The sequence below is a fragment of the Lutra lutra genome, chromosome 13 (assembly GCF_902655055.1).
Source record: "Lutra lutra chromosome 13, mLutLut1.2, whole genome shotgun sequence".
Classification (NCBI taxonomy): Eukaryota; Metazoa; Chordata; class Mammalia; order Carnivora; family Mustelidae; genus Lutra; species Lutra lutra.
This window is the reverse complement of record NC_062290.1, coordinates 89,627,786-89,649,400: the sequence shown is the minus strand read 5'-3', so window position 1 is coordinate 89,649,400 and position 21,615 is coordinate 89,627,786. Positions and strand designations below refer to the sequence as shown.

The 21,615-nt window shown below is 58.9% G+C and overlaps 1 protein-coding gene across 7 annotated transcripts in view; it reads right to left on the bottom strand.

Annotated features, from left to right (window-relative positions):
• Window positions 1-3,267: 3,267 nt before the first annotated feature.
• The window catches only part of USP20 (ubiquitin specific peptidase 20), a 42,792-nt gene continuing 24,444 nt past the window's right edge, over window positions 3,268-21,615 (bottom strand). For 4 of the 7 annotated variants that reach the window (XM_047700077.1, XM_047700078.1, XM_047700079.1 and 1 more), the window contains 16 exons: window positions 21,508-21,586; window positions 18,768-19,215; window positions 18,361-18,501; window positions 17,962-18,077; window positions 17,510-17,682; window positions 16,892-16,986; window positions 10,827-10,860; window positions 10,582-10,627; window positions 9,566-9,746; window positions 9,354-9,480; window positions 8,408-8,577; window positions 8,247-8,328; window positions 7,217-7,325; window positions 6,301-6,409; window positions 5,241-5,312; window positions 3,268-4,865 (listed from right to left, as the gene is read on the bottom strand). In XM_047700077.1, coding sequence (XP_047556033.1) covers window positions 4,705-4,865; window positions 5,241-5,312; window positions 6,301-6,409; window positions 7,217-7,325; window positions 8,247-8,328; window positions 8,408-8,577; window positions 9,354-9,480; window positions 9,566-9,746; window positions 10,582-10,627; window positions 10,827-10,860; window positions 16,892-16,986; window positions 17,510-17,682; window positions 17,962-18,077; window positions 18,361-18,501; window positions 18,768-19,215; window positions 21,508-21,586 — 2,143 coding nt within the window. In that variant the 3' untranslated portion in view covers window positions 3,268-4,704. Of the gene's footprint in view, window positions 4,866-5,240; window positions 5,313-6,300; window positions 6,410-7,216; window positions 7,326-8,246; window positions 8,329-8,407; window positions 8,578-9,353; window positions 9,481-9,565; window positions 9,747-10,581; window positions 10,628-10,826; window positions 10,861-16,891; window positions 16,987-17,509; window positions 17,683-17,961; window positions 18,078-18,360; window positions 18,502-18,767; window positions 19,216-21,507; window positions 21,587-21,615 lie in introns of those variants that run through there. The other 3 variants (XM_047700082.1, XM_047700081.1, XR_007122280.1) reach the window with 3 other exon arrangements.

Genomic DNA, 21,615 nt, shown 5'->3' with positions numbered 1-21,615 from the left:
TTATGTTGTCACGGGACTGTTTCTGGCACGAAGAGGGGACCCTGGGCCTGGAAGCAGGCAGGGCCCAGGGGCTGGGCCCGTGTGCCCCTCATTGATTGACTGTGTGAACCCACGACGAGTCCTGTAGCCATCCACTCCGGCCGGGCCTGCGACCTCCTAGTTGTACCTACGGCCCCGCCTGCCGGAGGACAAGCTGCCTGGGACCCTGTGATGTGGGATTCTGGTCGGTTCCGTACAGGGATTGGGGCGGGGCTCCTTAGGAGCAGCAAATGTGTTTTCCTAGCACCTTCCACGGGCGGCTCCTCTAGGTCTTCGGGGCCCCCATTGTGGGGGGCAGGGGAGCCAGGACCACGGGGCACGTTTGCATTCTGTGGGCAGTCCGCTGTGACCAGTGCCGGAGCCCACCCTCTAGGGAGCCTGGCGGCAGTAACCAGGGGCTCCTGCGACACCGGAGCGACACCGGAGCGGGGAGGACAGCCGGCCCTGCCCCTTGCGGATGTGTGCGCAGCGGGAGGCCCGGTTTCCGGCGGGCGGAGAATCCCACCCCAGGCTTTGCGGGGAAGGTACGGTGATTTGTGCCCACACCTCTTTAGGTCCTAAAGCCCCTCAGAGCCGTTTTAGAACAGTTGGGAAGGAGTGAGGCCGCTGCAGAGGTGCCAAAAGGCGGGAGGCCACCAACAGGCGGGGCTTCACCTTGGCCCCAGCCTCCCCCCAGAAATGGATGTGGGCGGCCTTCAAAAAAACCAGGGCTCCTGACTGCGAAGGCAGCAGCGCTGCGGGGGCCTGGCCGGCTCCGCAGCCCGCCCGGGGGCAGGGCCAGGCCTCCCGGGCCTCCCCTGGCCTCCTGGAGCCCGCCACACCCAGGCCGAGCCACGCGGCCGCCCAGGCGGAGGCGACCCCTAGCGGGAGAGGGGCCAGCACGCGGGGGAAGGACGCCCCAGGGCAGGACCCGGTGTCCCGAAACACAAGGTGTGCGTGGGGCGTGTTCAGGGGCCCCTCTTTTAGTTAAAGGAGAAGAGATCTCTGGAGTTGCCGCCCCGCAGGACGGCCCGGACATCCAGCTCTGAATCTGCAGCCAAAGTGAGGCTCTGGGGGCCTGCGGGAGGGAGGGGTTGGCCAGCCAGCCAGCCTAGCCCAGTGGGGCTAACGTCCCCGTGTCCTGGGCGGTGAGGAACCCCCGTCCCTGGCTGGAGGAGGCCTCCTCTTCCCTCCCTGGCCTCTGCTGTGCTGTTCTGAGAAGGCGAGGCAGTGAGCCTGTGGCCAGCACCTTCTCGGACCCAGGATTGAAGTGCAAAGCCGGCACTCAGCAGCCACTTCGTGAACACCAGGAGCTGCTTCCCGGAGGTGCCTCCGTGAGGCCCCGCTTTAAACACTACCTGTCCAGATGGTGCAGTGAGGGACCCGTACTGAAATGACCTCCCGTCCGCTGGGGGCATTGCTGGGCCCCACAAGGTGGAGCAAAATCTGAGAAAGGCCCCAGCGTGCCCTTGTCCTCAGAGCTAAGGGGCCAAAAGCTGTGAGAGGAAAAGTGGGGATCTCCTCAATCGTAGCTGCTGGGCCCCAGGAGGAGACGGGGGTCGGCAGGTGGGAAGGATCCCAGGCAGCATTCTGCCCCTCGGCGTGCCCATCCTCCCACCGCACCAGGCCGAGCCCTGTCCCCACTCCCGGCTCCCCAGACCCCACCTGGGCCAGGCCGCTCGCTAGTCTCAGATCCAAGAGTCCCTGGGCCAGCTCTCCAGAACAGTGTCCTACACCGTGGGCTGCCCTCTTCACAGCTCCCGAGGGCGTTAATCTCTTCCACACCAGCTCCCTGGCGGCTCCTCTCCGCTGCAGAGAAAAGAGCCAGAGGGAGGTGTGTTTCCAAAACCCCACTCGCTTCCCCCAAGGCTCTGGGGGTTTCTAAGCGAGGCGGTGTCAGACTGGCAGGATCATTTGTGTTTTGCACTGAACTCCGGCGAGAACAAAGGTAGGAAGCCAGACTCCGGGGTGGGGGTGGTGGGGGGCTGCACCTTGCAAATGCATTTTCTGATGCAGGTTTGTGAGCAGAAGCGTGTGCCCAGGCAGCAGCTGGGAGCGTGTGGGCGCCCCCGTCTGTGGGGGAGGCAGACTCTGGCTCCTCTGAACGGGGCTGCTGGAGTAGGACCCGGCCCGATCGGGGGTGGGGGACAGCTGCGGAGGGAAGACGGGAGGTGGCCTCCCCCACTGCCCACTGCTTCGCGGCCCCACTCAGGCTGAGAAGTGAACACCCACGGTCTCCTGTTTTGTCTGCCGATTCCGGCCCCTGGACCCCTTAAAGCCTGGTGTATCAAGGGAAAATAGGAAGGAAAGACTTTGAGGCCAACTGGTACCTCCCTCTTTCTCCCCAACCTGCCTGCAGTACAAGCAGCCCGTGTCTCCAAACCTCCCAATATCAGCCAATGCCCCGGACGGAACTTCTTCTTTCTCATCTTCCACGGAAGACAAGAAAGGCCAGTCACAAAATCCGTACCACGGAATTCCGTGTGTGCGACGTCCCAACGTGAGCAAAGCTGCGCGGCAGACGCGGGAAAGCTAGAAAGAAAAGCGAGGGATGAAGGACAGGCCGGAGCTACTTCTGGGGCGGGGCGAGGTGGCCGCTGTGCTCGGGAGGGAGCCACAGGGGTTCCCGGGGCCCTGGGATGGTCACAGCGGGGGGAACCGTTGCTGAAGCGGAGCACCGTCAGCTCACGCTCGCGCCTGATGGGATTTCACAAGCATGTTTCAAACAACACACAGAAATCTCCCACTCGTCTCTCCCCACCAAACCCCAAGGAGTGTAAGCAAAAACCAACCAAAACCACAGGGAAAACAAAACGCCGGGAGCTCCCCAGGTAGGACCTCAGCAACCACGATGCCGGGATTCAAGGAGCCAATGTCCGCTGTCCGCTGAGGAGCGAAGGGCTCCTCCAGCCGTGGAGCCCTTGCCCGGCCCGGGGAGGGTGACCCCAGCCCAGAGGGGTTATCCCGAGTGGCCAAGGCGCGGCGCCAGTACGGGACCAGCCCATGGGATGTGCTGGCCTTACCCTCCCGACCCCCACGGCTGGCCCCACTTCTCTGGGGCCAGGGCTGGTTCCAGGAAAAGGCGGCACACGTGCGTTCCGGCCTCTCTTCCTTGTCGGCTCCCGCGGCCTCCAGAGGCTGGCTGGTGTCCGCGCCCCGCCAAGCCCTCTCATCTCCCCACCCCGCCCCACCCCCGGCGCAGGCCCCCCACTGACAGTGACCTGCCGCGGTACAGACGACAGCCAGGGCTGCGGGGGATGCATATGTATTTATTAGGACATTCTGAACACCAACAAGGCCGCGCAGATGGCGGGGACAAGTTTAGGAGCAGGGCAATGACTGGCCACCCAGCCCCGCCACGGGGGTTGCCCGCTGGCCGCAGCAGGAACTTTCAAGACTGTAGCAAACGTCAGGGGGTTCCAGAGCAGCTCGTTCTCCGATCGCCATCGCGCGCTGCCTCGGCGGGGGCGGACCCGGGTAGAAGGGCTGCAGAGTGAGCTACCGGCGCGCCAGCTTCCCGGGCTCTGCCGGGATTCCAGCCGAATCTGCTTCTAGAGACTGAAGGCCACGGTGTGTGGGGGCCCAGGTCCCCGAGACCCCTTCCCCACCCCCCCCCTTCCCTCCAGTCCCGACGAGGTGGGCATCTCGCCCCAGCTGCTTCGTCCAGGGGTGTGGGTGTCCCCAGAGGCAAGCCCGGGCCCCTTGCGCTCGTCCCAGGGCCCCAGCGTGGCCCGTCTCAGCATCCAGAATGGGCTTCCACGGCCGATGTGAGAGCTGCCCTGGCGCCACAGCTCCCCGGGCTCCCCGTGACAGTGTGGTGAGAAACAGGGAGCCCCCCCACCCCAGGGAAGCCACGTCCGCAGCAAAGGACAGTGACGCGGGGTACTTCTGTCTCATCATCTGGTTCCCTGCTGGGGACGAGCGACAGCCAGTCCAGGGAGCCAGCTCAGCAGCACGGGGAGCCAGGGACCAGCTGCCTCCAGAAACAATCTCGCCCAGCAGATCCAACCCCCACCCTGGGTCCCCATCGCAACAGAGTCCAGAATCGTCAGTCTGCAGGAGAAACGCTGAGAGCAGCCCAGGGTTCCGGAGCCTTTCTGTGACACCGGGGGATCGGGCCAAAGCGGGGCCTAGGGCAGAGCTGGCTCCAGCACCCCCCGCTGCTCCAGCTCGGTCCTCTGTGCCCCAGCTTCCCGCTGTGCGTGCTGGGTGCTGCGCAGCACCTAGAGCTCCTCCTGCCCTGCGGTCCCTCAGCCACAACCCCTGACTTGGACCTCCAGGGACCCAAGCTGGGCCTGAACGAGCAAGAGGGCAGGTGGGGGACACAACGGCCGTGACAAGTGGACACAAAGACCCAAGTTAAGGAACATCGTAGAGCACTGGTTGTTTGAAGAGCCCACAGCAGGTGTATTTCCTGACCGTGACATTGCTCACTGGGACCCAGATAACTTGCTGCCTGGGTCTCCCCAGCCGCCGGCCTCTCTTCGGGGCACACACACGCCCTCCGCAGGGAGAAGGGCCAAGGCGGGGGCCTGTGGGGACACTTGGGTCACTCGGCCCAGCGGGGCTCACGAGAGGGTTTTTCCAGTCTCCCGGAAGGTGCGTTCAGGGCTGCGTTCTTCCAACACACAGGGGACGGGAGAGGGTCTCTGCAGAAGGAGGGGACTTACAGGCTGGCCCAGCAGGTCACACGGCCCGGGTCTCGGCTTCAATCTTCTGCTCCCCGTGCAGGCTCTCTGGGTCCTGGAGCTGGGCCACGCTCTGTCGGATGGCGATCTCGGGGCCGCCGCCGTACAGGCTGTTCAGGTAGACCCAGGTGTCCTCTGAAATCTGCCCGTAGTCAGCTCCTGTAGGCCCGAGGCCAGGCGGTCGGGGCTGCGCCTGCGCCGCCCACTCACTTCCCCTGACCCCAACTCCCGCCCCAAGAGGCCATGTCTTGGCAGGGGGACTCCGGGAGCTCTGTGTGCTCCCCCGCAAAGCTGTTCCAGAGCAACCTCGGGACGCTCCGAGGGACGTCACTTCTCCAAGGACCCTGGAAGGCACATCTCTGGCTGCCGCCCATTTCCCGGGGTGTGGGGTGCCCACAAAGGGCAGGCAGAGGCCGGCACAGGGCCTGGGTAGGACAGGCGGGGGCTTCAAGTGGGACTGTGACCAGCAGCCAGGAGGGACCATGGAGAGGCCGGCTGGCCGGGGACGCCAGGGCTGGAGCCGGCGAGACTCACCCTGCTTCAGCTGGATATGGCCGCTTCCTTTGACCTGTGCGATCCTGCTGTTGTCGATGGGCCCGGGGGGCTCTGGAACAGACCCGGCTCAGGCTCAGCACCTCGGAGGCTCTGCGGCAGCGGGAAACCTACCTGCCCCCGCCATGGCCCTCCACCTCTCCGCAGGCAGAAGCCATTCTCAAAGCGTGACTCCGACCCCATGACCCGGGAGAGGCTGTCCGGGGCCCACAGGGGCCAGGTGATGTGCTCACGGGGGCAGGTGCCAGGCACCAAATGCTCGGCCACCAAAGCAGGAGAGGCGGAAGGGACCCGGGGCATCCCAGCAGCCCGCAGAGGGGATTTCTGGGACTTCAGACCCTTGCTGAGCACCATTCCCCAAATCACATCCTCGGCAACCACGTGACTTGAGAGCTGTTTCCAGAGACCGGGGAGGAAGTGCCCCAGGAAGAGCCAGCAGAAGGCAAAGCTGGGGCCCGAGGGCGGGCTGCAACTCCGGAGCAAAGCCCCAGCCCTACACCAACACCAGGGAGCCCCCAGGCCCCTCCCCCTGCCCTGAGGCCTGGCTGGTGCTTAGGTCCCGAAAGGCCCATGTTGGCCTGCTGCTGGCCCGGCCAGGCCCCAAGCCCTAGTCTGGGAGCCCATGTGTGGGGCTCGAGGGTGGGAGGGTGGGCCGTGGGCAGGCCAGAGCTTGGGCTCAGCCATTTCTCGCTGGGGCCTGTGGAGGGTTCTGGGAGGCTGCCCGGTTCCAGCTCTGGAAAGTGAGCAGTCAGAGGACACTGTAGCCACGTTCTTCTTTCCCAAGAGTCTGAAGCCATCTGGCCACTAAAATCTTTCTTCAGGGCAAGCAAACCCCCAAAGAAAAGTGCCCGGCAGGAGGGAAAAGCACCAGCGGGGACGGGACGCGAGGGAAGGGACAACTAAGACCACTCCAGTCCTGCCGCAGCAAGAAGGCCCAGCCCTGGGCACCACCAGGCCCCCCGCCCCCCGCCCCCCCGCCGTCACAGCCCTGGGGCAGGGGAGCACCTGTGCTGGGGGCGGGCCAGGCCCGTGCTACACTCACCGTTGTCCTTGCCCTTGCCCTTGACAAAGGCCTCCCACTCCCGGAACCACTGCATGCTGATGCAGTAGATGACGCCAGGGGCCTCCTCCGCCTGGAAGGCTTTGTTCAGCTGGGCCGACGGAGGGGCCGCAGAGGGGAGGGTCAGCACCACGGACCCAGCACCCTGGACCCTTCCTGTCCTCCTGCCCTCCCCACCTCTTAGAAAACCCTGGACACTCTAGGTAGAAAACTAGGGGGCTCCCAGACGAGCTCGGAGAGCCCTCTGCCGCAGTCCCACCCTCCAACGTCTGCAGGGGACACTGAATTTCTTCAGCGGAGGTCCCAGGCCGAAGCCCCCCCCCCCCATTTAACGGAAGGCACTGACTTGTTCCGTTAACTCTCCTGACATGTCATCTTCTCCTGGGCACAAAGCTCAGAGTCCCTTACTGTCTTTTACCCACGCTCCACTCCTGAGGGGCGGTGGTCCCCAGTCCCCCTGTTCCCAGCAGCCCCAGGCCACGCACGCACACCTTTCCATGTCACTCTGTACAGCCCCACGGTTCTCACGAGCAGGGAGATCTGCCCCCCAAGGGACATGGCCAATGAGTGGACGTGATTTTTGCCGTCACTGGCATGCGGGGGCCAGGGACACTAACTGTCCTTTCACGCACAGGACAGCCCCCGCAGCAGTCACCCAGCCCCTAGCGGCAGGGCTCTGTCCTTTCCACGGCGGCTCAGCAGCTCACCCAGCAGATGGACCTGAGCCTCCAGAACCTGACCCTCCTACCAGCAAAGCCTTCAGTGTCCGGGTGCTCTGTGCTCCCACGGGACAGGTCTTCCACGAGGAGCCCAACCCCGCAGGGCTCCTCAATCCCCAGCTCCCCACCTGTCCCCTACAGAGGCCCCCGTCCCTCCCCAATGCCCCGACCCCACGCACCTTAATGAAGGTGTCGATCTCGATCCGCCTGCGCTTGGCCAGAGCCTCGATCTCCACCTGGCAGATGGAGCACACGTACAGATGGTTCACGGCGGGGCCACCCCCGAATCTGCACCCGGAGGAAGGGCAGAGAAAGAGAGAGAGAGTGTGTGAGCGTACCCTGAAGGGAGGGTTTCAGAACGTGCCAGAGAACCAGGACTGCCCTCCACTTGGCGGCTTTCTTCTCCTCCTCCCGGGAGGCTCCCTGATGTCCCCCTGGCTCAGCCACGGAGCAGCCCTGAGTGCCCTGTGCATGGCCTGTTGACTCTTCTGTCGCCCTCAGACTGGCAGGGGGACCTGAGTGCCACAGGCCCACGGAGCCCGGCCCGCCACCTGCCCCAGGGCAGGCGTGTCACAAGCTATGTTTACAGGCTGAAGAGCGGACTAACAATCCTGCTTTCCCTCTTGGCTACCCCGCAGGAGCTGCTGAGGCCCGCGGCCCACCTGGCCAGACCCCGGGGACAATGTCAAAGGGAGGCAGAAGCTTGTCCCTCTGCAGGCAGGAGAGCAGATTCCCACAGGATATGGGGACACACTTCCCTGTAGGGCCCTGACCCACCTGCCTACCTCCAGGCCGAGTTTTTGAACCCGACCTGCCAGCGGATGGCAAAGCCTGTCCGGGGAGAGGCCTCCTGGCCTATCTGACCACTCTCTCAGGGGCTCACATCCTGCCTGCCCGTCTGCACAGCGACCCAGGCCCAGGCGTCCTCAATGTGAGAGCCCCAGTTCTGGTCCTGAGGGACTTGAACCTGGAAGCCCAGGCCACCCGAGCTGGGCGGCTGGAGCCAGTGCACCGGGGACTCTGTGAGAAGGACCCGCTGGCCACGCTGGAGTCGGTCTCCATCCCTCCCGGCAGTCAGGGTCTGACCGGCGCCCTCAAGCGTCGTCTTTGCGGGCATGCGCAAGGGAGGCCGGCGGCTGCTGCTGGGCAGCGTGGGCCCACGGTGGCCTTTGCTCCCCGGGCTCCCCCGCCGCGCTGGCAGCGCCCTACCTATTGTACAGGTGCTCCCACACGTTCTGGGGCAGAATCACCACCAGGTCGTCGATGTAGTGGTACTTGTGGGGCGGGATGCCTGTGGAGGAAGGCATGGGGAGGGAGCGCTGGGGGCTCGGCCGGCCGCCCCCACGCCCCGGTCCGGGAGGAGCCCTCACCTCCGTGGGCGCAGAGGAACGTGTGATTGGTGACGGGCCCGGGCTCGGCAAACGTGTTGAACTTGTTGAGCCATTCCCGAGACACGTAGAACCGCAGCAGGCCGGGCTCCCGCGCGGCGGCCAGGGACACCACCTGCTGCCGCTCCCGCACAGCCTCCTCGCTGCTCTTCCTGCCGCAGGGCCGGGGCAGGGGTGCGGCAGGGTCGGTCCGGGGTGGTGTAGGGTGGGCAGAGCAGGGGTGGATAAGGGTAGAGCAGGGATGTTGCAGGGGTGGGGCAGGGACAAAGCAGGGGTGGGGTAGGGTTAGGGCAGGGGTGGAGCAGGGGTGGGGCAGGGGAATTAGGAGCAGCTGTGTCTGGGCTCCCTGCCAGGGGTGTGTCCTCAGCCCCCTACCACTGCCCTCCCCACCCCCTGAACCCCCCAGCAACCCGGCAGCCTCTCAGAGGCCCCACTGCCCTGGCCCGAGTGCCCACCTGGCCAGACCCTGGGGACAATGTCAAAGGGAGGCAGAAGCTTGTCCCTCTGCAGGCAGGAGAGCAGATTCCCACAGGATATGAGGACACATTTCCCTGTAGGGCCCTGACCCACCTGCCTACCTCCAGGCCGAGTTTTTGAACCTGACCTGCCAGCAGATGGCAAAGCCTGTCTGGGGAGAGGCCTCCTGGCCTATCTGACTGAGTGCTGGCCACGATCGCTCCATAGGAGCACCACGGAAGACCCAAACTCAACTTCTTGGGTTCCCCACTTTCCCCACGGCCAGAAGGCTCTTTCTTACAACCTGACACCCTTACTGCCTGGAGCCTAGAACCTTCCAGGTTCCAGCTCCCTCCAAAGGCACCCGTAGTAAAGCCCCAGAGCACAGGGGCTGGCCATCCCAGGCTCACAGGCCACCCATCTGTCCTTGAGCCGGACCCCGCCCCACTGTGACAGCTGCCAGGGGCCCCACCGATAGAAGAGCACGTAGGCCTCAGCGTTCTGCACCACCGTCTCGTGGACCTCGGTGACATACTGGTCGTCGAATTCGTACCACTGCCCGTTGATCACGTTCTGGCAGTAGGCGATGTAGTGGCCACCTGTGGCGGGAGGGGCAGGCTGGTCACAGACACCCCGTGGGACAGGGACAGGGGTGACGCGGGGAGGGGAAGGGGGCCGACTCACTGCCTGCTGTGCCATGGTGGCAGATGACCGAGAGGAGGTCGTAGGTTGTGATCTGGGACTTGCACTCCTTAGCAAGGAATGGACGCAGGTCAAGTCCCTCAAGGGGGAAGGCGACATGACTGCTGATTTTGAACGAGTACATGACCTCGTGCCGAAAGCGCTTCAGGTGGATGCACAGGATCTGGGGGACGGGGAGGAGGCGGCGGTCATTCCGGGCAAGGATGCCTGGGGCTCTGTGACCAGGTGGGGGCCTGGGGCCGGGCTCTGGGACACCCACTGGCCACTGTTTGACCCACTTAGGGCTCGCCCTCCAGGCGAACACAAGAAACCGAACACCAAGAGCCTTCCAGAGGCCCAGGCTGGCTGAGGGCTCCCGCCCACTGAGCACCCGGACACACGGAAGAGCTCCACGTGGGAGCCGAGTTGGCCCGTGGCCTGTCTCCTGACCGAGGCGCACAAGACGGCAGGGCCACGGGGACAGTGCGGGTGGCCGACACAGGCAGTCCTCGAGGGCGGCGCTGGTCCGTGCACGAAGCTGACCGTCAGAACCCTGACCACAGTTCTTTTCCACGCAGGCTTCCAGAACCTGCCTCCCGGGCCATACTCCTCTGTGCTCTGGCCACACGGCACTTCCTGGGTTTGGCCAAGCCCATTCCTGCCTCCACGCTCTGCCCACCTGCTCCTTCCCGGCTCTCCCTCCACGAAGCTGACGCCAGCCCCTGTGCTCAGGGCTCACGCAGGCCCTCTTCCTCAGAAAGGCCTTCCCCAGCGCAGATAGCGTGGTAGCCATGTCTCTCCCCACACAGCAGCCTTCCTCCAAGTGGCACCCTCTGCCCCACACCAGCAGAGCAGGAGGGAGCTGACAGAGGGTCCCAGCAGGTCTCTCGGACACAGCAGCAGACACCCCCCTGTCCCAGACCTCCTCAGCTCAGGCTCCCTGGGATACAGGGTGACCCACCATGCCACCGCACGTTAGTCAGCAGCAGAGAGAGCAGGCGGGAGGCTTCTCCACTCACCTCAGGCAGCCGCAAGACTTTACAGTACTTCACCCCGTTCCGCAACCTGGCAGGGAGGAACGGGGAGAAGCGTTGAGTGTCCCGGTGTGGGGACAGAGGGGCCCAGCGAGCACACTCCCGCCACGGTCACCTCTGTGAGGTCTGGATCAAACTCTCTGAAGGAACCGGGGAAGCACGTGGGACACAGACAGGCCCAGGGGTCAGAACGGGAATTTGGGGAGAAAGCCCAGAGCACACACACTTACTTTTTACACCGTTCACAGCTGTACATGTTGTCACCTAGGGCAGAAAATGCAGACAACGGTGAGCGGGGACAGGACATGGGAGCCGAGGTGGACATAACAATCTATACTTACGAGACACAACCCGATATGCCGCCTGCAAGAGACTCGCTTCAGCTCTAAGGGCACATGGGCTGAGAGAGAGGGATGGAAGGAGACATTCCCAGCAGACGGAAACCAACAGAGCAGAGGTGGGTCTACCGACATCACATACAACAGATTTTCCATCAAAATCAGTCAAAGAGACAAAGAGGGTCACTGTACAGTGGCAAAGGGTGATATGCAGCCAACGCCACAGCACCTAGATATTTCAAAAGAACATTAACCCAACTGAAGGGAGAAAGAGTCAGCAGGACAATAATACTTGACACTTTAATACCCCACTTTCAACACTGGGCAGATCATCCAGGCAGAAAATGAGTAAGGGAACTAGACCTGAATGACTACAGGCCAAAAAGACCTAACAGACATATACAGAACATTCCATCCAACGGCACTGGAATACACATTCTCAAGTGCCCACAGAAAATTCTCCAGGACAGCTCCAGGAGCTAGGCCACAAAGCAAGCCTTAATGAATTTGGGAAGACGAGTGTATTTCCAACCGCAACGGTATAGAACTAGAAACAATGAGCAGGAAGAGAACTAAAAAATTCACAACACACACGTCAACAACTGACGAGTCGAAGAAAAAAATCAAAAGGGAACTCAGGAAGTATCTCAAGACAAATGACAATGAAACCACAATGTACTAGCATATACGGGATGCAGCAAAAGCAGTTGTAAGAGGGAATTTCATAGCAATAAATTACATTAAGAAAAAAGATCTCAAATGAACAACCAGACTACACCTCACTGAATTAGAAAATGAAAGACAAACTCAGCACCAACGTGGCAGAAGGCAGGAAATAAGAGCGATTAGAGCAGACATAAATGAAAGTGAGATGAAGAAAAGAACAGGAAAAAAAAAATCAGTGAAACTAAGAGTTGATTTTCAGAAAAGATAAAGTTGAAAAAACTTTTAGCTAGGTTAGCAGAGAGAGAAAGAGAGAAGACAAGTAAATTGTAAATGGAAGAGGACTCTTGGAACTGATGCCACAGAAACACAAAGGATCATAAAAGGCACGACAGAGTGAACTGTACACGAACAAGCTGGACAGCCTAGAAGAAATGGGGACATCCCTAGAAATATACAACCTGCCAAGGCTGAATCATGAAGACAGAAAAGATCTGAATCGACCAATCATGAGGAAGGAGATGGAAACAGTATAAAAAACAAACAAACATAAAACCTCCCAATAAACAAAAGTCCAGGACCAGATGGTTTGGCTGGTGAATTTTATCAAACATTTAAAAAAGAATTAACACTAATCCTTCTCAAACATTTCCAAAAAACTGAGGGGGGAGGCACTCTCAAACTCACTTTAGGAGGCCAGCAGCACTCTGATATCATAGTGAGATAAGCACACGATAAGAGAAGAAAACTACCGGCTGATATCCCTGATGAATATAGACGGAAAACTTCTCAGTAATATTCTAGCAAACCAAATTCAACATTGTATTAAAAGGATCATTGGGGACGCCTGGGTGGCTCAGTTGGTTAAGCAGCTGCCTTCGGCTCAGGTCATGATTCCGGCGTCCTGGGATCGAGTCCCGCATCGGGCTCCTTGCTCAGCAGGAGCCTGCTTCTCCCTCTGCCTCTGCCTGCCATTCTGTCTGCCTGTGCTTGCTCTCTCTCCCTCTCTCTCTGACAAGTAAATAAAATCTTTAAAAAAAAAAAAAAAAAAAAGGATCACACACCGTGTTTAAATGGAATTTGAATGTGGAAGGTAGGTATGGTTTATCATACACAAATCAATACACACGATTCTCTACATTCATTGAATAAAGGATAAAAATCAAATGATCCTCTCAACAGAGACAGAAAAATCACTTGACAGATTTCAACACCCTTTCACGGTAAGAGCTCTCAACAAATTGGGTGTAGAGGGAACATACCTCAACATAACAGAGGCCATCTAAGACAAGTCCACAGCTAATATCATCCTCAATGGTGAAAAGCTAGAAGATTTTCCCCCTGAAATCGGGCACAGCAGAAGGGTGCTGCCTCTTGCCATGCCGACTCAACCCAGTATTAGAAGTCTTAGCCAGAGCAATTAGGCAAGAAAAAGAAATAAAAGAAATCCGAATAGGAAAAGAGAAGGCAGGAATCCTAAAGATTCCACAAAAAAAACTGTTAGGACGAATCCGTGACAGAAAATACAGCCCAAGGTTCCTGGCTCAGAGCTCCTAAAGTCCTTGTACTTTCCTAAGTACTAAGAGCACTGGGAGCATCATTTGTTCTGGCATTTGCTCTCTGACCCTGCTTCCTGCCACAGGATTCCTAAGTCCCTTGGAATTTCCTAGGTGATGATGGCAACTTTTGTTCTAATGAGGTGACTCTGGGGCACCTGGGTGGCTCAGTCAGTTAAGCCTCTGACTCTTGGTTTCGGCTCAGGTCGTGATCTTAGGGTCGTGAGATCGAGCCCTGCATCAGGCTCTGTGCTTAGTTAGCATGGAGTCTGCTTGAGATTCTCTTCCTCTCCCTGTCTGTCCCCCTGCTCACACGTGTACTCACTCTCTCTCCCTCCAACATAAAAAAAAAAAATAAAATCTTAAAAAAAATAAATAGCAAGATGACTCTGGATGGTTCCAGAATCAGGGCTGGTCACCAGAAAGACCAAGCCATGATTAGAAGTTGGGAATTTTCAGCCACACTGGTGTTCTACAGAGAGGAGTTCATAACTGATCGCGTATACGCAACAAAAGCCTCCATAAAATCCCAATGGCGTGGGGTTGGGAGACCTTCGGAGCTGGTGGATGCAGGGAGACCAAGGGAAAGTAGGAGTTCAGAGGTTGTGGAAACTCCACGCCACTTCCCACATACCCTGCCCTGTGCATCTCTTCCACCTGGCTATTCCTGAGCTACAGCCTTTTACAATAAACCAGTCACCTAGTAAGCAAGGGCTATAGCAAATTTATCCAACCCAAGAAGGAGGGGTTGGAACCTTTGATCTATAGCCGGTCAGTCAGAAGCACAGATGACAAGCGGGACTTGTGACGGGCTCTTGGGGAGGGGAAGTCTTGTAGGACTGAGTCCTTGACCTGTGGGATCTAATGCTGTCTCCAGGTAGCAGTACCATAACTGAGTTGAATTCTCAGTACCCAGCGGGTGTCACGTAACTGCCTGGTATGGGAAAACCACCATGCATCTGGCGTCAGGAGTCAGGGTGATGGGACAAGGACAGAGCTGTTCCTACACAAAGACCAAATTAAGTGAGAAGATACCCCGCATTCATGGGTGAGAACAACAAATACTGTCCACCCAAAGCCATCTACAGAGTCAATGTAATCCCTGCCAGAAGTCCAGTGACACTGTCCACAGAAGTAGAAAACAACCCTAAAATTCATACGAACTACAAAAGATCCCAAACGGCCAAAACAACACTGAGCAAGAACAGAGCTGGAGGCATCACATTTCCCGGCTGCAAACTACGCTACAAAACGACAGTCATCAGCACAGTATGGTACTGGCAAAGCAACAGACACACAGACCAAGGAACAGAATTGAGAGCCCAGAAGTAAACCCAGGAGTCTCTATGGGCAACCGCTATCTGACAAGGGAGCCAAGAATATTCAACGGGGGGGAAAGAGAGTCATTCAGTAAACGGTGTTGAGAACACTGGATATTCACATGCAGAGGAATGAAACCGGACCCTTGTCTCACACACTCACAACCATTACCCTGAAATGGATTAAAGGCTTAAATAGAAGACCCAAAACCGTACTAGTCTAGAAGAAAACATAGGAAAATGCTCTTTGACATTGGTCTTGGCAATGGAGTTGTGGACAGAACACCAAAAGCAACAAGACCAAAAATAAACCAGTGGGACCACATCAAGCTAAAAAGTTCTAAACAAAAGAAACAATTTGCAAAATAAAGCAGCAACCTACAGAACAGGAGAAAATATTGAGAAACCATGTGTCAGATAAAGGGTTAATATTCAGAATACGTAACGAATGCATTCAAATCAAGAGCAAAACAAACAAAAAACCCCCAGATAATCCATTCAAAAAGTGGCAGAGGGCCTGGAGAGACATTTTCCCAAAGACAAACAGATGGCCAACAGGTACATGAAAAGATGCTCAACGTAACTCATCATCAGGGAAATGCAAATCGAAACCAACGAAATACTACCCCACACCTGTTTTAGAATAGCTATAATCAAAAAGATTTTTTAAAAAATGAGAACAGGTGTTGGCAAGGATGTGGAGAACAGGGAACATGTGCACTACTAGTGGGAATGGAAATTGGCACAGCCATCATGGAACACAGTGTGGAGGTTCCTCAAAAAATTAAAAATAGGGGGCGGCTGGGTGGCTCAGTGGGTTAAGCATCTGCCTTCGGCTCAGGTCATGATCCCAAGGTCCTGAGATCCAGCCCCGCATCGGGCTCGCTGCCCAGCAAGAAGCCTGTTTCTCCCTCTCCCACTCCCACTGCTTGAGTTCCTTCACTCACTCTTTCTGTCAAATAAATAAATAAAATCTAAAAAAAAAAAAATGAAAAATAGGACGGCCGCAGGCTCCAGCAATCCCACTGCTGGGTATGTATCCCAAGGAGATAAAATCAGTCTAGAAGAGACAGGTGCACAGCCATGCTGGTTGCAGCAATGTTCACAATAGCCAAAAGGCAGACGCAACCCATGTGTCCACTGAGAGATGAACGGATAGATAACACATGGTCTATCAGTGGAATACGACGCAGCTTTAAAAAAGAAGGAGAGTGCTGCCTGGGTGGCTCAGTCGGTTAAGCATCTGCCTTCATCTCAGGTCATGATCCCAGGGTCCTGGGATCGAATCCCACATGGGTTCCCTGCTCAGTGGGGAGCCCGCTTCTCCTTCTCCCTCTGCCTGCTGCTCCCCCTGCTTGTCAAATAAATAAATAAATTTTAAAAAGAAGTAGTAGTAGTGGAAGAATTAGTAGTAGTGGTAGTAGTAATAGTAGTAGTAGAAGTAGGAGGAGGAGGAGGAGATTCTTGGCATCTGGGTGGCTCGAGCATCTGCCTTCGACTCAGGTCATGATCCCAGAGTCCCAGGATCAAGCCCCACACCAGGCTCCCTGCTCAGAGGGGAGTCTGCTTGTCCCTCTCCCTTTGCTCCTCCCCCCACTTGTGCTCTCTCTCTCTTGCTCATTCACTCTTTCTGTCAAATAAATAAATAAAATCTTTTAAAAAAAGGAAGGAGATCCTGACACCTGCTACAACACGAATGAACCCAGAGGATGTCACGCTGAGTCAAATAGGCCAGTCACAAAAAGACAAACACCATATGAGCTGACTTAGATGAGGTCCTTAGAGCTGTCAAGTTCAGAGACAGGAAGTACAAGGATGGGCGCCAGCGGCTGGGGGAGGGGAGAACAGAGAGTTGCTGTCTTGGGGTAGAGAGTTTCCATTTTGCAGAATGAGAGTTCTGGAGAGGGACTGCACTACAGCGTGAACATAGTCAACGCTACTGAACTTTACACCTCAAAATGGTTAAGATGGTGCATTTTAGGTCATGTATGTTTTACCACAATTAATTTTAATTTTTAGAAGAGCTTTCCCAAAGGTTTGCTAAGATGCCAACCACACGACAGAAAAATGGGAAAAGGACAGGATTGGGAAATTTCAAAATAGGAAATAAAAAATAGTCAAAACACTTACGAAAACTGCCCCAAACTATCGGTAACCGAGGAAATGCAAAATTAAAGCATGTATGATTTCTGTCCAACAAACTGGTAAGCAGAAGCAAGAAGGGCAAAGCCCTAAGAGTGCTCCAGGCAGTGCGGCTGGGAGAACACGCAGGCCCAGGCCCAGCCTGACTGATGGAAGATGTGGGGAGGGGTGGAGGTATGTGGGAAGGCAGAGACGGGGGACACTGACAGTGAGTTCCAGAAACCAGCTGCAAGCTCACCCAGCAACGCCCCTCCCCAGCCAAGCCCACTCCACTCACCCTTCAGCTCATCAGCAGCAAAGAAAGCAGCAAGGCAGTCTTCCAGGGTGATGACCGGCCCCCAAAACCAGCTTGGGGTACAGGATACCACAAACCTAGGGAGACAGAAGCGGGGTGGTGGGGTGATGCCAGGGCCCGGGCAAGACTAAGACCTGGTCACTTCGGGCCCAGGGAGGCATCTTGGCCAGGTAGGTGGGATGGACACCTGGGACCAGCAGCCCGGTGTCCCCGGGAGAGTGACCCCACCCCTCTCCGAGCCTCGTCTTCCCATCTGTGAAGGGACCCCGGTCCCACTGGCCTGTCCTCCAGGTAGATGGGGTTCTGACATCGTGGCATGCAATGAGGGCTCCGGAAAGCTGCCCACTGCTCTCCCACCAGGCCAGGACTGCTCTCTAGCTGCCGCCTGGTGACTCCCCTGTCGTTTCCTGCCTTCAGACCCGACCCAGGCCATCCCAGGGTGGCTGAGGAAGTCCCCACCACCCCCTCAGGAAACATCTGCACATCCAGCTGTGGGTGCCCTTCCAAATGCCTGAACTTTGCTGTTCATGGTCTGTTGCCTGCCAGGTCCAGGGCAGTCTCGGGTCTGCCGAAGGCGGGAAGGCGGGAAGACAGGTGTACCTCCGGATATACTCCACGATGAAGGCGAGCCAGCCCTGGGCGGCATAGCTGTCCCCGCAGGCACCCGGCTTGGCCGGCACGTTCTGGTAGATGGCCGAGTGCAGCTTGGCCAGGTCCTCCTTGCCGGGAATGGGCAATGACAGGTCCTGGAACGTCTCCACTGTGGTGGAGACCTGTGGGGTTGAAGGTCAGCCTGGGTTTCCACCTTCCAGGGCTCCGCCCTGCCCAGACCAAGCAGAATTTGCAGCCTGAACCCCAGCCACCCGATGGCAGGTGGAGGACAGAGGGTCTGCTCCCCGTCCCCTGGACCCTGGCACCAGGCAACCAGAACCCTCCCCCTTCCAGAAAGTCAGGGGCCATCAGGTGGAGAAGCCACTCCCCCGCCCTCACCCCGAGGGGGGACCACCAGGCCCCTGAAGGCTGGGCCCTGGTTCCCCACTGCCAGGGCTCACCCGGTCACAGGTGAGACACTGCACGAGGCTGAGGATGGAGCCGTTGAAGATGTCGGAGATGACGCTGCGGTAGGGCTGCTCCTTCCGCTTGCGGCTGCCGGCGCTCAGCACCTGGGCTGGGGGCACAGCACGGGACTAGGCCCAGCCCCACCGGCCTGTCTGGGGCAAGGGGCAGCACTGGGGCTTGCTGGGCCGGGACTCGGGGTCCTATGTGTGTCACGTGGTGGGGTATGCAGTTCCATCCCAGGGCCTTGGTCATGTCAGTAAGAGGGGCAACCCCCGCACCCCTATGGTGTTAGAGGAGGGCTGGGAGGCGCTGCTGCTCAGATGACTGCATTCCCAGCCCCAGCTGCACGTGTGGATGCCCCACAGACCCCCTCCCTACCCAGTCCTGCCAACCTTTCTTGAGCACGTACGAGGGCCCCATCCTCACGGGGCTTGAGTGGGGAGGGCTGCCGGCCAGCTTGGCGTGGCCCTCATGGTGGTGCACGGGGCTGCAGGGGCGGGACGAGCTGCGCATGTGGGCCTCGTTGTCTGGCTCTGAGGGCAGAGAGGGGACTGCTGCTGGGCTGCAGGGGGAGGCACGTCGGCTCCACAACATGGCCAGGAAGACGACCCACTGGCACCTCCCAGGGCCCAAGGCCCACTGTGTGTCCTCTGCCCTCTGCCTACCCCGGCCCCCAACCCAATCTGCAGGACACATGTCCTCCAGTGTCATGGGGGTGCGGGGCGGCTGGGCAGGCTGAGCCACACCCTGGTTCGGAGCGGGTCCGGCCTGCTACAGGAGTGTGGGGTCTGTCTGGCACCTGGGGTCCGGAAGGGGCTGGAGGAGCCCGGCGACAGTGGCTGGGCCTCCAAGGGCTGGTCCTGAAGGGCGGCCATGGCCGTGTCCACGTCGGCGTCCTCGTCCACCTGCTCAGAGCTGGTGCGCTGCTGGCCCCAGGAGAACTTGCGGTCCTTCATGCGCTCCTTCTCGGAGATGGCGCGGCCCGCCTCGTCGGGGATCAGCAGCTCCGCCTCAGCCTGCGAGCTGGCCCCGCCTCGAACCTGCCCGTCGCCCTCACCCCGGTCACTGCTCGAGTCGCAGGACAGGAACTCGTCCTCTGACGGGCTTCGGTCACCCTCCCGCTTCTCATCCGTATCGCTCGAGTCTGAGTCCTGTTCCTCGGCCAGCACCGCTGTGGCCGCCACCTCCGGTTCCTTGAGCTCCTCATGGAGCTGGTCCATCAGGCAGCGCAGGAACTCCTGGGTGTCCTGGAAGCAGCGGCTGCGTCAACAGGGCTTTCCAGGGCGGAGGACCTTGCTGCCAGCGCCCCGCTGCTTCTGGGGGTGGGGACAGCAGCGGATCCATCTCACAGGCCCTCACAACGCCCCCTAGAGACCTGTCGAGCGGCCCTAACAGCCTCTGTGGTGGTTCCATCCCGTCCCCGTCCTAAGGTGGACACGGCAGCCCCTGAGCCTCCCCTCCTGCCACACAGCTGCGAGGTGGCAGAGCTGCGACCCCCGCACCCCACCAGGTCCGTGTGACGCCCCAGCTCCTGCTCCTAAGCACCCTGCTGCCAGCTCAGTGCGGGAGAGCGGAGAGGTCGTGTTCAGCCTCAAAAGTCACCTCACTCCCTATGGAGGGGACTCCGGGGATGGGCAGGGAGCCTGTGGAAGCAGGAAGGGGCCCCCTAAGACGCAGGTGCGCGTGAGGGCTCAGCTGAGTTTTGTGGGGGTGATGCCAGCCGCCTGCACCCTCCAGCCTTCCTCGGGGCCTCCCTGCCCTCCCCATCCTCCCACCAGTCCCCGCAGGCCCACCCCTTCCCTTGCCACTGCGGCCTGTGGTATGGGCACAGGCTCCGGAGGCAGGATGGCACCCTCCCAGAGATGTGGGCACGACGTGTCTAAGCCGCCACTTCAGGCTGGCTGGGCGTCAGAGTCACAGCTTTGATTCTGGCCTCTGACCAGGTCACCAAACTGATCAGAGAGCCTGGGCAGCGAGGTTTCCAATACCTGGCCACGGGGCCCAGCCGAGTGCTGTACCCCCAGGTGCTGCAGGAGGCCAGAACACAGTGGTGGCGGCTGGTCTCCAACAGCCGGGGGGGGGCCGGGTGCCATGCTGGGCCACGGGGTTCAATGACATGCCCCTCATGGTGCCCAGCATCAGCAGCAGTGCCCCCGACCCCCACCTGGCCAACGCGGTGCTAAGCCTCCCCAGCCCTCCGTCACGGGCATGGAGAGAAGGGCCTCTTCCTCTCCGTTCTGGGAGAGGGGAGGGCGGGCTCTGGGTGGATTTCCTCAGCAAAGTGTTGAACTTGAAGATCAGAGTAATTAACCACTAGCTTATCCTGCATGAGGGAGCAGAGAGGATCCGTGGGTCCTGTGTCAGAGGCCTAGAAGTTTCTTTTAAGAAACAGGCCCCAATACACCATCTACTTTTCTCTCTGGTTCTTCCTTTTACCACAGGTAATGTGTTTGTTGCTAAAATCTGTGGTCAGTCCGCGGTCATTAACAGAGGCCCACAGCCGTGCCCATGTTTCAGACTCAGGAATGTTCCCTGTGTTACATCTAAGAACCAGAGACAAGGATGCTTCCGGAGTCCAGGTGGGTGTTCGGCAGCAGCCCTGCTCCATAGGGCCCTCACAGAGAGCCTGGGCAATGGTTCAGCTCTGCCTGAGTCCTGCCCTGCCGCTCTGTGCTGTGTGACCCAAGCGAGCTGTAGAACCCTTTGAGCCTTAGCCCCTTACCTCTAACATGGGGGTGACGACGGAGCCCACCTCAGAGGGCTCTGTGAGGATAAACAGAGCTGTCCTTGTGGGGCGGGGAGGGACAACTTAATAAACAGTGGATGGTGAACCGTGATCATGGGGGGCATTATCACTGCCCGGAAAAAGCGGCGTTCAGGCAGCACTGGACTTCTCACTCGGGCGTTCATCTAATCGACGGTGTGAGCCCAGGAACACCCAGTAACCCTCGGCCCGGGAAGGGATGGCAGGGAGGGTGCTGGGGGCCGAGGGAGAGGGTGGAAGGCATCCCTCACCTGACCACGGCTCTGTTCCTGGCCCCCATGTTCGGGACACAGGAACGGCCGCCCAGACAGGTCCAGCTCTTCCCACAAGCCCAGCAGTGAAACCCCAGGTTGTGTGGCAGTCTGGGGCAGGGGACTGGACCCCGTGAACGAGCCGCTCGGCCTGGGACTGGAGCATACATGGGGTTTTACTCCGCTTCGTTGTGGCCCATGAGTTTAGACGACAGAAAGTATCACTGATTTCCAAAGGGTTCCCTAGACTTACAAAAACTTGTAATCAAATGTTTCCTTTAATAAAAGTGATTCTGCCTGACTCTGCAGTCAGACCGCCCGAGGTCAAATCTCCAGCCATGTGGCCGGGCAAATGACTTCTTAAGCGGGAGGCTACTGTGTCCTCACACACACGAAGGGCTCAGGTAGTGAGGGGACCCGCCCCGTCTCCCCGAGCTGCACTGCTATTTCCCATGCCGGTCTCGGCTTTGGAGCCAGGCCTGCTAACAGCCCCAGGTGTCCCCCGCGCAGCTCCGATGGCCTACCTGCTGGGCATAGCCTCGGAACATCGGGTTGACTAACTTGATCCCGTGAGACAGGCCAGTGGGTACCACGTAGCTTGGGCTGTAGGAAGACCAGACCCGTTAGAGCGG